Below are 18,765 nucleotides of genomic sequence, written 5' to 3'. Positions count from 1 at the left end.
AGAAAACAGGGTGGGAAGAGGTATAGTCAAAATAGTTGTGGGAATCAGTATGTTTATTAAGGATATTGATGGATAGTTTGTCACCAGAAATGGAAACCAAGAGGTCAAGAAAGGGGTAAGAGGTGTCAGAAATGGACCAAGTGAATTTAAGGACAGGGTGGAAGTTGGAGGCACAGTTGAATAAATTGACAAGCTCTGTATGAGTGCATGAAGCAGCACCAATGCAGTCATTTTTGTATCAATTGCAAATTTATGAATCATGTCTCTTACATTTGCATTCAGATCATTAATATATAGAAATAGCAAGGATCTCAGTACTGATTCCTGTTGCATACCACAGGTCACAGGCTCCCATTTATAACAAAACCTTACCTGTCACCCTCTACCTCCCAACCCTGGTCTATTTCCAGCTGAATTTTCCAAATTGTGCTGAATTCCATGAGCTGTTTTCTGATCAATAAATTTCTTCCCATAAGCAGCTCTCTTCTCTGGACACTGATTTAGTAATTCTATTGACCCTTAAAATCTCAAACTATTTTTAAAATTTCTTTTTTTAAAATTTCCTTAAATGTCTTTATTTTGTTTTCTTAACAGTACAACAATTTGGATGCACTTTCTTTGGCTGATGTAGTGGATTTGGTTGAGACTACTCGTGATACTGTAGATGACGTATGGAGGCAAACTGAGCATGATTTTTATCCAGAGTCACGCATGCGCCATCTTCTAGATGTCATAGGTACTGTGCAGAAAGGGTAGCAGTTCGCTAAAACACACAGTTTATAGAACTGTATCTAAGGTTTGGATGTTAATTTTTATTTGTAGTAGGAAATCCTATTCATATCTACGAGTTAGAAGTTTTGATAAAATTTCCCATTTATATTCAGATAAATGGTAAGAACTTGCTTGTTCCTAATATCTCCTTCCATCTTCATTTTAATATAGCTTGATGAAATAATTGCTATAGTGTGAAATAGTTATGTGCTTTTATATTTCAAAAACTTATTACATCCTAAAATATGATTGAAAATATCTATAATGTTGTAATTTTGTTTTAAAAGTAATTTCTAATTTTAGAAGGAGGGGTCTAATGTTGAAGTAAGATTTAAAAATATGTGATTTGAGACCTGAAGAAAATTTTAAATGATGAGCATTCTTACAGAACCAGGTTATTCTGACACTTACTTGATATCTATTGAAATGAAGATTTTTAGTCATTTTTGTGTGTTCCTGAGAACTAGTTGCTGCACAGACTGTCTGTTGAAAATAAGTTTTCAGTTTCTACAGAAATTACGTTTTACACTGCTTGATGCTTTGCTTAAAAAACACATAAGATGTAATACTTCAGATGTAGTGTGTAAGAGTGGCCTGGAAAGTTCCCCCGTTTTCCAGTTCCTTTGTCTGTTCCTATTGACACTTCATCCAGGTATGCTTTTTGTTTATTCTTGAGTTTTACTATTCTCTTTAAGATGACACCACCATTACTTTTGTCATTCCTGCTTTTCATCCTTACAGTGACATTCTGTTATTATGTGCAGCATTTCACCTATACCTTCTCTGCTCTGAAAACCTTAAACTCTTTTCAGTTTCAAATGGAAGGTTATTGAACTGAAACATTAACATTTCTCTCTTCATTAATGTTGCCTGACTTGCTGAATATTTCTGGCACTTTATGTTTTTATTTCTGATTTCTAACCATAGGACATTATAGCACAGAAACAGGCCTTTTGGCCCTTCTTGGCTGTGCCGAACCATTTTTCCGCCCAGTCCCACTGATCTGCACCTGGCCCATATCCCTCCATACACCTCTCATCCATGTACCTGTCCAAGTTTTTCTTAAATGTTAAAAGTGAGCCTGCATTTACCACTTCATCTGGCAGCTCATTCTACACTCCCATCACTCACTGTGTGAAGAAGTCCCCCCCCCCCAATATTCCCTTTAAACTTTTCCCCCTTCACCCTTAACCCATGTCCTCTGGTTTTTATTTCTCCTAGCTTTAGTGGAAAAAGCCTGCTTGCATTCACTCTATCTATACCCATCATAATTTTATATACCTCTATAAAATCTCCCCTCATTCTTCTACACTTTAGGGAATAAAGTCCTAACCTATTCAACCTTCCTCTGTAACTCAATTTCTCAAGTCCCGACAACATCCTTGTAAACCTTCTCTGCACTCTTTCAACCTTATTAATATCCTTCCTGTAATTCGGTGACCAAAACTGCACACAATACTCCAAACTCGGCCTCACTAATGCCTTATACTACCTCACGATAACATTCCAACTCTTATACTCAATACTTTGATTTATAAAGGCCAATATACCAAAAGCTCTCTTTACTACCCTATCTACCTGTGACACCATTTTTTGGGAATTTTGTAAGCATATTCCTAGATCCCTCTGTTCTACTGCCCTCCCATTTACCTTGTATATTCTACCTTGGTTTTTCCTTCCAAAGTGCAATACCTCACACTTGTCTGTATTAAACTCCATCTGCCATTTTTCAGCCCATTTTCCCAGCTGGTCCAAATTCCTCTGCAAGCTTTGAAAACCTTCCTCACTATCCACTATAGTTCCAATCTTCGTATCATCAGCAAATTTGCTGATCCAATTTACCACATTATCATCCAGATCATTGATATAGATGACAAATAACAATGGACCCAACACTGATCCCTGTGGCACACCACTAGTCACAGGACTCCACTCAGAGTAGCAATTCTCCACTACCACTCTCTGGCTTCTCCCATTGAGCCAATGCCCAATCCAATTTACTACCTCACCATGTATACCCAGCGACTGAATCTTCCTAATTAACCTCCCATGTGAGACCTTGTCAAAGGCCTTACTGAAGTCCTTGTAGACAACATCCACTGCCTTCCCTTCATCCACTTTCCTTGTAACCTTCTCGAAAGACAAATAGATTTGTTAAACATGACCTACCATGCACAAAGCCATATTGACTCTCCCTAATAAGCCCCTGTCTATCCAAATACTTGTAAACCTTATCTCTTAGTACTCCTTCCAATAACTTACCTACAACCAATGTCAAATTTACTGGCCTATAATTTCCCGGATTACTTTTAGAGCCTTTTAACATTTTGAGGCAGAGAGGCATAGAGTCATACTGCATGGATACATGTTATTTGACCCTCTGATTCTGTGCTGACTATCAAGCAGCCATTTACACTAAACCTGTACATAAACTCAGCCCATGATTTTGTCACTTGCACACACGAGGAAATATACAGTGACCAATTAACTTATCAACCCATATCTCTTTGCGATGCGGGAGGAATCTGGAGCATTTGGTGGATATGCATTTTAGCCACAAAGAGCATCAGAGGTCGGGAATGAACCCAGATCTCTTTAGCTATAGGAACCCCAGTCTCTACTCCATTTCCCACAAATTTGCCCTCACCCCATCCTCCTGCCCTCCTAACAAGGTTAGGGTTCCGTTTGTCTTCATCTACCACCCTATGAACCTCTGTATCCAGCATATCATTCTCCATAACTTCCAGCATTTCCAACGGGATCCAACCACTAAGCACATCTTTGCCTCTTCCCGCTCCACTTTCTACTTGACTTCCTTGTTTACTCGCTCCTCTCCTCTGATCTTCCTCTTGGTATGTTTCCCTGCAAGTGTAGGAAATGCTACACCTCCTCCCTCACCAATTTTGAGGGCCCCAAACACTCCTTCCAGGTAAGACTGTCAGAGTTATCTTTTGTATCCAGTGCTCCTAACACAACCTCTTCTACATGGGTGAGACCCGATGCAGACTGTGGAACCTCTTTGTTGATCATCTTTGCTCTGTCCGCTGCAGAAGGCAGGGTCTTCCAATGGCTATCCATTTCGATTTGACTTGCTCTTCTCATTTTGATATGTCTGTCCATGCCTCTTTTACTGCCAAAATAAATTTAAGCTCAGGTAGTAAGAGCAAAATCTTATATTCGTCTGGGTAGCTTCCAACCTAATGGAATGAGCATTGATTTTTCTAACTTCTGGTAATTTTCCTCCCCTTTCTGTTTACCCTCTCCCCCCTTCTCTTCTCATCAACTGCTCATTTCCCCCCCCCCCCCCCGTCTTTCTTTTCTTCCATGGTCCACTGTCCTCTTCTATTAGATTCTTTCTTCTTCAGCCCCTTACCTCTTCTACCTAACCTCTCCCGTTTCTTAATTTATCCCTCTACCCCACCTGTCCACCTTCTGCTTCACCTTTTCTCACCTACCACTCCTTCCCCCTTGCCCCACCTTCTTATTCTGGTTTCTGCCCCCTTTATTTCCAGTCCTGATGAAGGTACTTGTCCAAATTTATTCCCCTCCGTAGATGCTGCCTGATATTTGCTGGGTACCTCCTACATTTTGGGTGTATTGTTCAAGGTTCATTGGCATGTGGGTTGGCAGAGAAGATGCAGGCGGTGATGTTTTCATGCACCCTCTGCACCTGTTGGTGGCAGTTGTTGTGTTGTTTGGGATAATAATATTACATTATTTTCTTTTCTTCAGGAAATGCTTTGGGTAGATTTGTACAGAAAGCTCTAATGCAGATAAACTTATGGGGTGATGCTTTCCACATTGTGAAAGAAAACCTCAACTCTGGCATTATCATCTGTGAACAGTGGGTGTCAGCATGTGATCACCTGACTGGACAGCTTTGGCGACGATATACTCCTCATCAATGGAAAAGTGAGAAATATTATCCAGAGTTGTTGGATAAACTTGCCAAAAGATTTGAAGAGGTACAGTAATAAATCTCTCTTAGTTGTTTTTGAAAATGGTATTACTTTGCTATTACTCTTGCACATTATAATGATTAGAGGGAACCACTATGCATAATGTTTAAATTAGCAATCACAATGTAACACTGCAAATGTAGGCGTAGAACTTGGTTTACCATGTTTTAAATCTGTTAAAAAACACTTTGCATTACTCTTGCATTGTTTCTGGAAAATCTCATAAAAGATCAAAATGTTTATTGCAGGGTTTACAGAAAACTATTGTCCAATTACGTAAGGCAATGAATTTTCAACACAGCATGTTCTGTTGCTATAATGGGAGTTCACATGCTGTCTACATTTTGTGTAGTAGAAGTGATGTCTGCAGCCAACTTTGAAAGGGAGATAGAATAATTCAGGCAGTAGTGTTCTAGCCACAAAGGAATATTCCTATTTAATCTTTTGATGCTGTTCAATATGAGGGTATGAGGAAATGCATGGACAACCTGAAGAAAAAGTGTCTACAGGAGATTTGTTTAGGATTACTCCTGGTGGGGTTATTACACTGCAGAAGATAGCAGATCTTAGGATAAAGATTATGAGTGTTTATCCTATAAATAGCATGGGTTTTTGGGGAACAAGGCAAGTAAAATTTGGTTGTTCTATGAGTAAGTAACAGCTGTCAGTTCTGTTGATGTCCTTTGGGGGTTAAACTGGTCTCTACATGGTGCATGTACCTTCACCCTCTGACCTATCACTCTAGTTTCCATTCCCCTTCCAAACTAGTTTAAACCCTCATCAATGGCTCAAGCAAGCCCGCCCACCAGGGTATTAGTCCTGCTTGAGTTCAGGTGTAACTGGTCCCTTTTGTACAGGTCAGACCTTCCGCAGATCCACAAATCTGAAATCCCGCTCCCTACACCAATTATTCAGCCACAAATTCATTTGCCAAAGCATCCTATTTTTACCTCACTGCTATGTGGCACAGGCAGCAATCCAGGGATTACCACCCTTGAGGTCCTGCTTTTCAGTTTGCTTCCTTGCTCCTTATTCTCTCTTCAGTTCATTATCCTTTTTCCTACCTATGTCATTGGTGCCAATATGTACCATGACTTCTGGCTCCTCCCCCTCCCCTTTCAGAACCCTGTGGACCCACTATGAGTCATTCTTGACCCTGGCACCTGGGAGGCAACCTATCTGGGAATCTCCTTCACATCCACAAAATATTTTGTGTTATTCTCCTAGCTACCGAATCCCTTATCACCACCACTCTCTTCTTCTTCTTTCCTTCCAGACTCAGTGGCAGAGAACTGGTCACTGTGGCTTTTCCCAGGTAGGTTCACCCCTCCCCTAGCAGTATCCAAAGCAGTGTACTTGCTATTGAAGGGAATGGCAACAGGTGTACTCTGCACTTTCTGCCTATCTTCTCCTGATAGTCACCCACTACCTGCCTCCTGCAACTGAAATGTGATTATCTCTCTGTAGCTCTCATCTGTCTCCTCCTCATTTTCCTGAATGAGCTGAAGTTCATCCATCTCCAGCTCCAGTTCTTTACCAAGGGCTGTAAGGTGCTGCAGCTGGATGCACTTCACACAGATGTAGTTATCAAGGAGACTGATATCAAGGATCAAGGACCTCCCACATTGGACATGAAGAGCATACCACTGACCTGGAATTCATTCTCACTAATCTAGCTAGGCACTAATAGTCAAAGAAAGAGAAACCTGACAGAAACCTCAATCTAACCTCTGCCTCTCCTAGCTGAAGCCTTTTGAACCAATGCCTCAGTTCCCCACTCTTAACTCTATCCCACTCCAACAATGGTCACTCCACTTAATTCTAACTTTTTATTATAGGTTCTTGTCAAGAGCCTATTAACCCAAAGAATTTCAGTCTCCACAGAAAGTCCCAACAGGTCCAACTCACTTTTCCATCTCCTGTAATTTTTGATAATCTTCACAGTCCACTATACCACCTATTTCAGAGTTACCTGCAAACTTACGAACCAACATGCCTTGCACATTTTTATCCATATTGTTAAATAGATGATGTGCAGTTATGGACCCAGCACCAACCCCTGAGGCACACAACTTGTCACAGACTTCCAGTCCGTGAAGCAATTTCCACTTTCATCCTTTGCTTCATTCCATCAAGGCAATCATATATCCTTTAACCAGTTCTCATCAGATTACAAATAATCTCAGTCTCCAGAGCCTACAATTTAGATTATCAAAGGCTTTACTGAACTCCATTAGGCCATACTGAAATCATGCGAAGTAGTGGAATAAGTTATTTTCACACTAAGATAGCACACCATCTGCTAACCTGTAATATGAAAAGTCAATCATATTCTGTTTGGACTATTGCAGAAAATTTGGTTCATATAGATGTGAGAATCACTGTTGGTTATTTCTGGTGCAACTGGATTTGTGAATGCCGAATTGGACTGGTTGGTATTCACTGAATTAAATCCCATACTCTCTGCTTTATATCATACTCTTTGGATCCTCAATCCACAGAACTGATCATGCCCTGCAATGGCTCCCTCTAATTTCCCAGGCCCAGTGTTTACACCCCTGCAACTCACTGGTCACCCAAGGTTCTGATCTCCACCACACCCTTGAGCTCTGACCCTATGAGCATAAATCTGACCTCCACTGAGCCCTCTTGACCTTAGCATCAATGGCTTATTGAACAATTCCGTCCCAACCCTGAATGGTTTCCAGCAACTGGTATTTTTACTCTACAGTCCAACAACAACCTTGCACTCTATGTCAGTGAGACCAAGGAATTGATCGTGGACTGCAGAAAAGGGAAGTCAACGGAACACACACCAGTCCTCATTGAGGGGTTGGCAGTAGAAATGATGAGAAATTTCTAATTCTCAGAAGATCTATCTTGGGCTCAACATATTGATGTTATTCTGAAGAAAGCACACTATTGTCTATATTTCATTAGGAATTGAAGAAGATTTGGTATGTCACCAAAGACTAGCAAATTTCTCTAGCTATACTGTGGAAAGCATTCTGACTGGTGGTATCACCACTGTCTGGTATCGAGGGTTGCAAACTTAGCCAGCTCCAACATGGGTATTAGCCTCCTCACCATCAAGGGTATCTTCAAAAGATGATACCTAAAAAGAAAAGTGACACCCATCATTAAGGACTCCTATCTCCTAGGAGATGAGCTCTTCTCATTACTACCATCAGAGAGGGGATACAGGAGCCAGAAGACACACATTCAGTATTTTAGGAACAACTTATTCCCCTCTGCTGTCATATTTTTGAATGGATAATAAACCCATGAACACTACCTCACCATTTTTGCTCACTTTTGCACTACTTATAAATTACAATTTGATATATATGTATGTATTTATATTTCATATTGTAATTTATAGTATATTTTATGCATTGCACTGTACTGCCTCCTCAAAATAACAATTTTTATGACCTATGTAAATGATAATAAACCTGATCCTTTAGATCTTAGACCCAGCAGCATTTATGGTAATACACTACAGCTTCTAAGTCAATATGCTTCTTTGGAAGAGAAGTTGAAAAGGTCTGTTCCTTAGGAGAGATTTCAGTTTATATTTTAATAATGGTCTTTTTGGTTTGGAATGGGTTTAAAAAATGGAGAGCCGCATATTGATTATTGTAAAAGAAGCATCCACCAGTTGGGTCTGCTATTCCAAGAGCAAAATGTCACCCTGGGGGTGCTTTTAGTCTCAGAATCAGGTTTATTATCACTGACATGTTATGTAAGTTGTTGTTTTGTGGCAGCAGTACAGTGCAATGTATAAAAGTTACTATATATTACAAGAACAATATATAAAAAATAGTGCAAAAAGTGAGGTGGTGTTCATGGCTTTACGGTTCATTTAAACATCTGATGGCAGAGAAGGAGAAGCTGATCCTATAACTTTGAGTGTTATCTTCAGGCTCCCGTACCTCATTGATGATGGTAATGAGAAGAGGGCATGTTGTAAAAAGTAAAAGTCGTTCATGATGGATGCTGTCTTCTTGAATCATCACCTCTTGAGTATATCCTTGAAGTTGTGGTAGCTCGTGCCCGTGGTGGAGTTGGCTGACTGTTCAACATTTTGCAGCTTTTTCTGATCTGTGCATTGGTTTCTCAACACCAATGGCAATGCAACCAGTCAAAATGCTCTCCATGGTACATATGTAGAAATTTGTCAGAGTCTTTGGTGACGTACCAAATTTCCTCAAGCTCCTAGTGAAGTATAAGCCACTAAGATCCTTTCTTTGTGATTGCATCAATATTTGGGCCCAGGATAGGTCTTCAGAGGTGTTGACACTCAGGAACTTGAAGCTGGTTACCCTTTCACTGCTGATCCATCAACAAAAATTGCTGTGTGCTCTCCTGATTTCCCCTTCCTAAAGTCCATGATTGACCTTACTGACAATGAATGCAAAGTTGTTGTTGCAACACCACTTAGCCAGATCTATCTCACTCCTACATGTCTCCTCATCACTGAGCACAGAAAATGTGTTACGGAAAGTTTGTAATAACGATATACATGAATTAAGGCATTCAATATTGAATGCCACAGTTTAATTGTTCCTTGTTATACTCTTATTTAAATTTATCCTAAATGATCAATGAATTAAGAAAAATAAATGCTATTTTACCCTGTCAGTTTAAAAGTTAGCATACCATGCAAGTCAATGGGTCTAATTAGATTTATTTACAGGTGGTCCATGAGTTATGAACGTCCGACTTACAGACAACTCTTATTTATGAACTGAGGAAGGAGAACGCCGTCTGCCATTTTAAGTCAGATCGCGATGTTCTCTGCCATTTTAAGTTGTTGCCATTGACACCATGTTGAGTGTGTAACTTTGTATTTGGCTTAAATTTTTCTTAGCAAGATTCACACTGACCCGTTCTGGTTGGCTGGTGGTGCAGTGAGAGCAGGGCTGGGCTGGAAAACGGAGGTTCCTGAGTTCGATCCAGTGACAGACTGCTCCAGTGCCGGGTTGATGTTGACCCAGTGACTCCTGTACCATCCGTGCTGGGTTGATGTCGAGCTTGTAACTCGACCTCATAAAAAAAAACACTGCCACCTCCAGTTTAAGTTCCCATGTGGAATATTGTGGATGATCAAATAGAGAACCCAAACCCAGCACAGCCCCCACTGTCCCATTTAACCTGTCTCAGTGTGGAGGACTTTCGAACACCGACTTTCAGTGCAGTGGTCCTTAGGGCCCAGCGGACCTTGGGAGCCGGTGGAGGTCAGGACCCGCCACCCGCAGTGTTTCTGTTTCATTGATGGGAAGTGATCGCAATTGAAAATAAAGTGGAAATAAGAAAGCGTTTGGAAAGAGGTGAAATGCCATCTGTCATTGGAAAAGCGTTAGGCTACAGTCTGTCAACGATTGGAACAATTTTAAAGGATAAAGTGAGAATAATAGAGCATGTGAAAGGCCCTGCCCCAATGAAAGCTACAATTATTACTAAGCAATGCAGTGGTTTAATTATTGGAATACATACGTTTCTTATGTGTTTTATATGCATAGAAAGGTAAAATATATACTATATACTAAGACAAACGTTTGACTAACTGACGCTAAATAATACTGGATGTACTTGTTCCGACTTATGTACAAATCCGACTTAAAGACGGACTTAGGAACGGAACTCGTATGTAACCCGGGGACTGCTTGTACACAGTTCATTGACCTTTTATCTACATCATATTTTGGCTGAAATCCTATTGTTTATTATTGTAATACAGTTCTTATTTTTAAATTTAGTAGCTGATATTTTTACCCTTTAAGAAATTGTAATTGAGGCAAAGAATGTTTTATCATTTAGTGTTAACATTAATGAAGTGAAAGCATAAAGGAATAAGAGTTCAGGATGGCAAAATACCTACCAGAATAGTTTTGCTACATTGAGGAAACTTGCAACCAATGGGGTGTGGTTGCTTATTATAACTTGTAGTTTTAAGTATTCTGGGCTAGGTTCAAACTAATCCTCTACTCAAACAAAGCTTATAAAAATCTAATTGGCAAGCCAAAAGAAAACTAATTTCACTATAAACATGTTATTTTGTTTTTTATGTAGATACAAACTAATCGAAATGTCCATGAGAAGATTATGCGGTTGTTACCAGCTGGAGAGCAGCAATTGCTTCACAATGCCCAAGTATTTGAGCCCTTTGTTGGACTGAATCCAGTTCAGTATAATCCTTACACTGAGGTTTGTTATAATTCACCTCTTAATTTATACATGCTAAGTATTATTTTCGTTATCCATATAATTTATAGTTATTCAATTTTGCAGCCACTTTGGAAAGCTGCTGTAACACAGTTTGAACGCTTAATTGCTCCATCAGAACAGAAGGTCGCAAACAAACTGAAAGTCTATATTGTGGAAGTTAAAGATAATCCCCAACAGGTAAAATAGTGGAACATTTACTAATTAATTCAAATTAATGTGAATCAGAAAGTGGTTAAAAAACAATTTGTTTTCTAATAATTTACATCATCAAAGGACACTAGTCCTGATTGTTTTTCTTTAATCTCTTACTTTTATTTATCTATTTAACCTAATGTTAGCAAGAGAGTCTAATTTAACCTCTTATCCCCATTTGTTTCTCTTATTCTGCCCTTTCTGTATCAACTATATTTCAGTTGGTATCTAACTTCAGTTCTGTTTCAGTTGGTATCTAACTTCTTTTGTCTCTTATCTTTGTGGTTTTATAGTTACCATACTAAGACTAATTGATTAATTTTATTCTTCAAGCGTGTTTTTCACTTTAAGAGGTGGAAATTTGCCACACATCTGGCAAGTTTTAACATGTTTGGCTCTTGCACTCATGCATGCAAACTTGTCAACACCATTCTGGGGAAGTACGAGTGGAACAGTTGACATTTTTTCATAAAGTAAATTTCATTTCACACTCAAACTTCTAATCTAAAAAATGATTTTATCCTGTTTCTTTTCCAAAATTTAGAGGTTTATAAGCTACTCTCATTAAGCAATAAATATTCTTAAAACAATCTTGTGAATTCCCAGCACTTTCCTTTTCTATCAAATCTCACAATAATGCACTTTTAAATAACTTATAATTCTGCCTTCTTTCTTCTTTCTCTTGCACATAAGAAGCTTTCTGCAGTGAGCATTTTTATTATTGAACTGATGTATCATGTAGCTTATTTTCCTTCAAGCTTCTGCAGGCATTTCAGAAATACCAAGAATTAGTCAAAAGGCCAAGTATCAGCAAGGAACTACTTTCAGAGCGTGAAATGTTGTTGGCAAAACTTGCAGAGTACATCAAAGGTAAGGGAAGCACAAACATTTCTGGAATACAAACACATGAAATAGTAATTGAATAGGAAATTGGTGTCTTCATTGATGGTACTATTTGAATTAGGCATCCACGCTGATTTTGAGAGTCGGCGATGTGGTATTCCTGGAGAACCTTCAGGCCCTCTTTCAGGCAAGAATCTCCCTGAGGTTGTCAATAATATTGTTTGGGTTAGACAGCTGGAACTAAAGGTAAGCATTTAGGCAATGAATGTTTACATAATGCTTTACAAAATGTTAGATTACTTTAAGTGTGGAAAGAGGTAGGGCAAGCTATATGGTAAACATTAAACGTGTTCTTTTATTTTAGGCTGCAGATACTGTAAAGGTTGCTGAAACTTTGCTGCATGACTTGTCAGGATTTCAATCATTTTGGCGAAATTGTAATGAACTTTTGGACCAGTTAAAGACCTATGAACAGGAACAGTTTGATGACTGGTCAAGGGAAATACAGTCGTCTATATCAGATCCCACATCTGGTATCAGGTATTACTGTGTTGCATGTCAACAAAGTGCTGAATAGAATAATAAAATAATGCCTTTTTGTCCTTGCTAACAATGACAAGCCATTCCAAAGTCAAAGTTAGTTTTTGCAAGTTGTCTGGCTTCCAGTTTTATTGTGTAGACAGAGGATTGTTCTTCTGATAAGAAATTTAAAAAAAAAATCACATAGAATGTAAGAGGAAGCACTTAACATAGTCAGGTTATGTGAGTGGTTTGCATCCCTGTAGTTATTTTCCATGTTTTTCTGATCATGATTAGCAGTTCCAGAGGATATAGAATATATTAAAATAACTTCCTGCTGAGTTTAAGCTCTCTATGGTATAAAGGCAACAGCAATTAGAAGAATTATAAAGGTTGATTCAGTTTTACATTGGAAAGAGATTAATTCCACTGATTATAAATTTACCATTATTAGTCAATGCTTATGTGTTTTAGAGTCATAGAGTCATTGTGTCAAAAAGCACAGAAGTAGAAATATAAACAGAAAATGCTTGAAAATCTCAGCAGGTCAAGCAGCATCTGTGAAAAGAGAAACAGTTAATGTCATAGGCCTAAAATTCTTAAGATAAGACAGCAGTAAACACTCAGGTGATGTCTTCCAGATCCAGCTGCCCTCCAGTTGAAAAAAAAGTCTTCTCGCGTCGCATCATAATTTCTTAACCATTCTGTAAACCTATGCTGTCTAATTTTAGGTACCCCTATTTTGTAGAAAAGTTACCCATTATCTATCCTAACTACACTCCTGATAATTTTGTATACCTTCATCATGCCACTCCTTCAGCTTCCTCTGTTCCAAGAGAATTTGTATAAAGTTAGTAATAAGTCTACAAGTTTTCTTTTCTGCATTAGTCATATATGGCTTTAAAAATACCAGTTTTCAACTTTTATAATTTGTACAAATAGCAAGAATGTAGCTTCAGTTTATGAAATATATATACACATACATACAATATGTAAACATTGCCATTTTTATGTCATTTGTAATAGTTTACAAGCCCATGGTCGAATTATAGAGTTGGATCACTCTGACGGGAAGTTGAAAATACATTACTCAGATCGCCTTGTTTCTTTGTTGAGGGAAGTACGCCAGCTTTCTGCTTTGGGTTTTGTCATTCCTAAAAAAATCCAACAAACAGCAAATATTGCTCAGAAGTTTTACAGACAAGCAGTTATTCTCAAACAAGTTAGTACTTCATTTTCTTGTTCGATTCCCTTTTACAGACACCCTGATTATGTTTTCCTTTTTTCTCCTTTCTCTTTTAACTGCTTTCTAGATAATTAAAAATTAGAGTGAGAATCCAAATTTTAATGTTGAGTATGCTTTATTTTCTTTTACAGGTTGCTCACTTTTATAATACTATTGATCAACAGATGATTCCTAGCCAGAGACCCATGATGCTAAACTCAGCTTTATCCTTTGAACAGATAATAAAGGTGAGAGAAAATAAGCACATCATATTTAATCCATTAGTTTCATACGGTACTTGCAGAAGTCTTAGGAACACACACACACAAACACAATAGAGCTAGGGAGCTTCAGAGATTTGCACAGTACTGGAGTAATTCTGTGTTTTACTACTGATGCAAAAAAAAGTAATTTCATGACCTATGTGAATGATTCTGATATGGGTCTCTGTTGTGGACCGAGAATGGGAAGAGGGTAAGGAGAGGAATATCATAGTTGGGAAAAGGGGATGGGAAAGTGAGCAGGGTGGGAAGCACCAGAGAGACATTCTGTAGTAATGAATAAACCAATGGTTTGGAATCAAATGACCTGCCTGGTGTCTCAGGGCTGAGCGTGTTGGCACCCGCACCACCGTCCACCTCCGCACTCCTTCTCTGCCACTTGTCCCACACCCCTCCTGTGCCACTTCACCCTCGATATTCCCAGCATCATTTGCTCCTACCAGATTTACAAACTCGCTCTCCACTCCACATTCACAAATACAAGTTCTGTGCAAAAGTCTTAGGTATCCTAGTATATATGTATATATGCCTAAGACTTTTGCAGAGTACTGTACTGTACTATACCAGAAATGTACTATACCAAAGTTCAAAGGAAATTTATTGTCAAAGTACAGGTATGTCACCATATACAACCCTGAAATTAATTTCCTTTCTGGGGATACTCAGCAAATCCGTAATAGAGTAATTGCAATAATAGGATCAATGAAAGACCATACCAACTTGGGTATTTAACTGATGTGTAAAAGACAACAAACTGCAAATACAAAAAGAAAGAAATAATAAAAATAAATAAATAAGTAATAAATACCGAGTACAGGTAGTCCCTGAGTTACGAACGTCCGACTTACGAACAACTTGTACTTACGAACTGAGGAAGGAGAACGCTGTCCGCCATTTTAGGTCAGATCGTGTTGCCATCTGCCATTTTAAGTTGTTGCCGTTGACACTGTGTTGAGTGTTTAACTTTGTATTTGGCTTAAATTTTTCTTAGTAAGATTCACCCTGACCCCACCCCCCCCCACCATTCTGGTTGGCTGGTGGCGCAGTGAGATCAGCGCCGGGCTGGAGAATGGAGGTTCCCGACTTCGATCTAGTGATAGACCGCCCCCATGCCGGGTTGATGTTGATCCAGTGACTCCTGTACCAACTGTGCCGAGTTAATGTCGAGCTCGCAACTTGACCTTGTAAAAAAACAAAACACTGCCACCTCCAGTTTAAATACCCACACGGAATATTGTGGAGGATCAAATACCCAAACCCAGCACAGCTCCAACTTGTCCCACTTAGCCTGTCTCAGTGTGGTGGTCCTTAGGACCCAGTGGACCTCGGGAGCTGGTGGAGCTTGGAACCTGCCGCCCGCAGTGTTTCTGTTCCATTGATGGGAAGTGATCGCGATTGAAAATAAAGTGGAAAGAATAAAGCGTTTGGAAAGAGGTGAAACACTATCGGTCATTGGAAAAGCATTAGGCTACAGTTGGTCAATGATCGGAACAATTTTAAAGGATAAAGTGAGAATAATGGAGCGTGTGAAAGGCCCTGACCTGATGAAAGCTACAATTATTAATAAGCAACTCAGTGGTTTAATTATTGGACTACATTTGTTTCTTAAGTGTTTTATATGCATAGAAAGGTAAAATATATACTATATACTAAGACAAACGTTTGACTAACTGACGCTAAATAATACCGGATGTGCTTGTTCCGACTTATGTACAAATCCGACTTAAAGACGGACTCAGGAACGGAACTCGTACGTAACCCGGGGACTGCCTGTATATGAGATGAGTATATGAGCAATTCAAGCTGACATCTACATTGAAAACGACAAGATCGTACTAGTTTCCTCCTTTATATACCGTGGTGCAGAACTAAATGACAGAAACAAATGCAGCAAGGAAATAAGGCGAAGGCTAGCAATGGCACACACAAGCACTAGCAAACTCTGGAGTATCTGGAAAGATAGATCTGTGAGCACTGACACCAAGATAGGCCTCCTCAAGAGTCTCGTCTGGCCAGTAACCCTATATGGCTGTGAAACATGGACCCTAAAAGCAGCTGATGAAAAAAAGTTGACAGTATTTGAGATGTGGACATACAGACGGATCCTCAGGATATCATACATTGAAAGGAGATCCAACAATTTCATCCTAGAAAAGATTGGCATGAAACCAATACTTCTGGAAACCGTTATCCAAAGGAAACTTTGCTATTTTGGACACAGCTCAAGAACTGATGACATACTGAAATGCACTGTGCTTGAAGGCAGAGTAGAAGGAAGTCACTCCCAAGGCAGATAGAGGACAACCTGGATCAACAACATCAAGAAGTGGACCAGCCTCACCACCAGAGATGCAAGAGGTTGACTGCCGACAGATCGAAGTGGAAGAAAGTGGTCGCTGAGGCTCTGGCAGAGTATGATGATGATATGAGATGGAGAGTTCTTGAAAGTGAGTCTATAGATTGTGAGAACATTTCAATGATAGGGTGAGTGAAGTTATCCCCTTTGGTTCAATAGCCTGATGGTTGAGGGTAATAACTGTTCTTAAATCTGGTGGTGTGAATCCTGAGGTTCCTGTACCTTGTTCCTGATGGCAACAGTAAGAAGAAAGCATGCCCTGGGTGGTGAGGGTCCATGATGATGGATGCTGCTTTCCTGAGACATCACTTTGTGTAGATGTCATCTACTGGTGGGGAGAGCATTACCCATGATGGACTGGGCCATATCTACTACTACTTGGGCAGGGGTGTATGGGAGACCGGCAGTTGCCCAAGCTGCAGGCCTTCCCCTCTTCATGCCACCGAAGTTGTCCAAGAGAAGGGCACTAGGACCCATGCAGCTTGGCACCGGTGACGTCGCAGAGCAATGTGTTGTTAAGTGCCTTGCTCAAGGACACAAACGCGCTGCCTCAGCTGAGGCTCGAACCAGTGACCTTCAGGTTACTGGTCTGATGCCTTGCCCACTAAGCCACGCGCCAACACTCACACATCTATAGAAGTTTGTTAAACTTTTAGATGTCATGTTGAATCTTCACAAACTCCTAAGAAAGTAGAGGCGATTTCTTCATAATTGAACTTCTTTGCTGGGCCCAGGAGAGGTCCTCTGAAACAGTAACAACGAGGAATTTAAAATGGCTAACTTTCTCCACCTCTGGTCCTCTGAGGACTGGCTTATGAACCAATGGTTTAATGACTAACACTGCTGACTTACGAAAGAAAAGATACCCTGTCTTTTTGAGAAGAGATAGGAAGAAGAGAGAGGGATGGTGGCAGGGGCTGGTGGATTGAGGTGGAGGTTAAAGTGTGCTGTGATGTACTTTGTACTTTGGGAGGTGGGTGACTGAAGATGAGTATCATTGTGGAGTGGTGCCCAGAGATTGGAATCTTGATTGGAGTGGGTGCGGAGATAGGGGATAGAGTGGGGTTAGTGGTGAGATTGCAGCTTGGGTTGTGAGATTGTTTGTGTTAGTAGATGATTGATTAGTGGGATTTGGTATAATTGAGGGAGTTTAGTAGAGCAGGTAAATACAAGTCAAAAGGATGCTACCATAGTTCATTCTTATCACTAAATTAGGAAAATTTCAGTGCACCCTTGTTAAATAGTGCAGATGAGAACATAGAGTTCATTCTCATCACAAAGTTGGGAAAATTTTAGTGCGCCCTCGTTAAATAGTGCAGATGGGAACATAGTTTCTCTGGGAGTGCCTTCTGATGAATGCTTCTTGTAACATTGAGCTGGATCAACTGCCTTCTTCATGCCGTGTGTTCTTCTACGATAGGACATGCAAGTTCATATTTACTTTCTGAGTTTGTCTAGTTGTCAATATTCTGTTGGTCTCATTGTGCTAACATCTTGCTGACTCACTGTTTGATGAGTTGAAGCGGTCCTTGAATGGATTCTGGGTCACAGATAGCAGAGGTGCAGCCCAACCACCAGACTTTACTGATAGCCATTTGGCACTTTGAACTGTCAGACACATTTTTTCCACTTTTCTGCTCTTTCTGATGATACTTAGAAAGAATTGTGAAATATTTAATTAATTAAATTGAATTGAAGAAGAATTCATTCAAACTTAATTATTAACATCATTATCAATTAAAATAAATTAATAAAAAAAACGATTTCCATCACTCTGGAAATAATTGGACAGTAAAGGCATAGAGTGATATAGCCTTAATGCAGGCTAATGGGATTAGCATACACTCAGTGGCCATTTTATTAGATATACCTGTACATCTTCTCATTCTTGCAAATATCTACTCAGCCCATCATGTGGCACCAGTCATGTAAAAGCATGCAGACATGGTCAAGAGGTTCACTTGTTCAGGCCAAATATCAGAATGGGGAAGAAGTGTGATTTAAGTGACTTTGACAATAGAATGATTGTTGGTATCAGATGGGCTGGTTTGACTATCTCAGAAACTGCTGATTTCCTGGGATTTTCACACACAAGTGTCTGGAGTTTACAGAGAATGGTAGAGAAAACAAAAATCATCTAGTGAGTGGCAATTCTGTGGGTGAAAATGCATTGTTAATGAGAGGGGTCAGAGGAGAATGGCCAGATTGCTTCAAGCTGACAAGAAGGTGAGAACAATTCAAATAACCACGCATTACTACAGCAGTACACACAACGTGCTGGAGGAGCTCAGCAGGTCAGGCAGCATCTATAGATGTGAATAAACAGTCAACATTTTGGGCTGAGGCCATCAGGACTGCTCTCACAGCTTACAACAGTGGTGTAAGAAG

The 18,765-nt window shown here is 39.7% G+C and overlaps 1 protein-coding gene across 1 annotated transcript in view; it reads left to right on the top strand.

Moving 5' to 3' along the window:
- dync2h1 (dynein cytoplasmic 2 heavy chain 1) overlaps nt 1-18,765 on the top strand; it is a 463,334-nt gene that overhangs the window by 26,026 nt on the left and 418,543 nt on the right. Inside the window, exons 7-15 of the mRNA XM_059964317.1 lie at nt 595-736; nt 4,504-4,736; nt 10,806-10,940; nt 11,025-11,138; nt 11,912-12,023; nt 12,118-12,242; nt 12,361-12,536; nt 13,542-13,737; nt 13,893-13,988. Of these exons, the coding sequence (XP_059820300.1) occupies nt 595-736; nt 4,504-4,736; nt 10,806-10,940; nt 11,025-11,138; nt 11,912-12,023; nt 12,118-12,242; nt 12,361-12,536; nt 13,542-13,737; nt 13,893-13,988 (1,329 nt within the window). The remainder of the gene's footprint in view (nt 1-594; nt 737-4,503; nt 4,737-10,805; nt 10,941-11,024; nt 11,139-11,911; nt 12,024-12,117; nt 12,243-12,360; nt 12,537-13,541; nt 13,738-13,892; nt 13,989-18,765) is intronic.

Source organism: Hypanus sabinus, chromosome 3 (genome assembly GCF_030144855.1).
Source record: "Hypanus sabinus isolate sHypSab1 chromosome 3, sHypSab1.hap1, whole genome shotgun sequence".
NCBI classification, from domain to species: Eukaryota; Metazoa; Chordata; class Chondrichthyes; order Myliobatiformes; family Dasyatidae; genus Hypanus; species Hypanus sabinus.
Note: the sequence above shows the minus strand (reverse complement) of the source record. Positions and strands in the feature narration are given on the sequence as shown.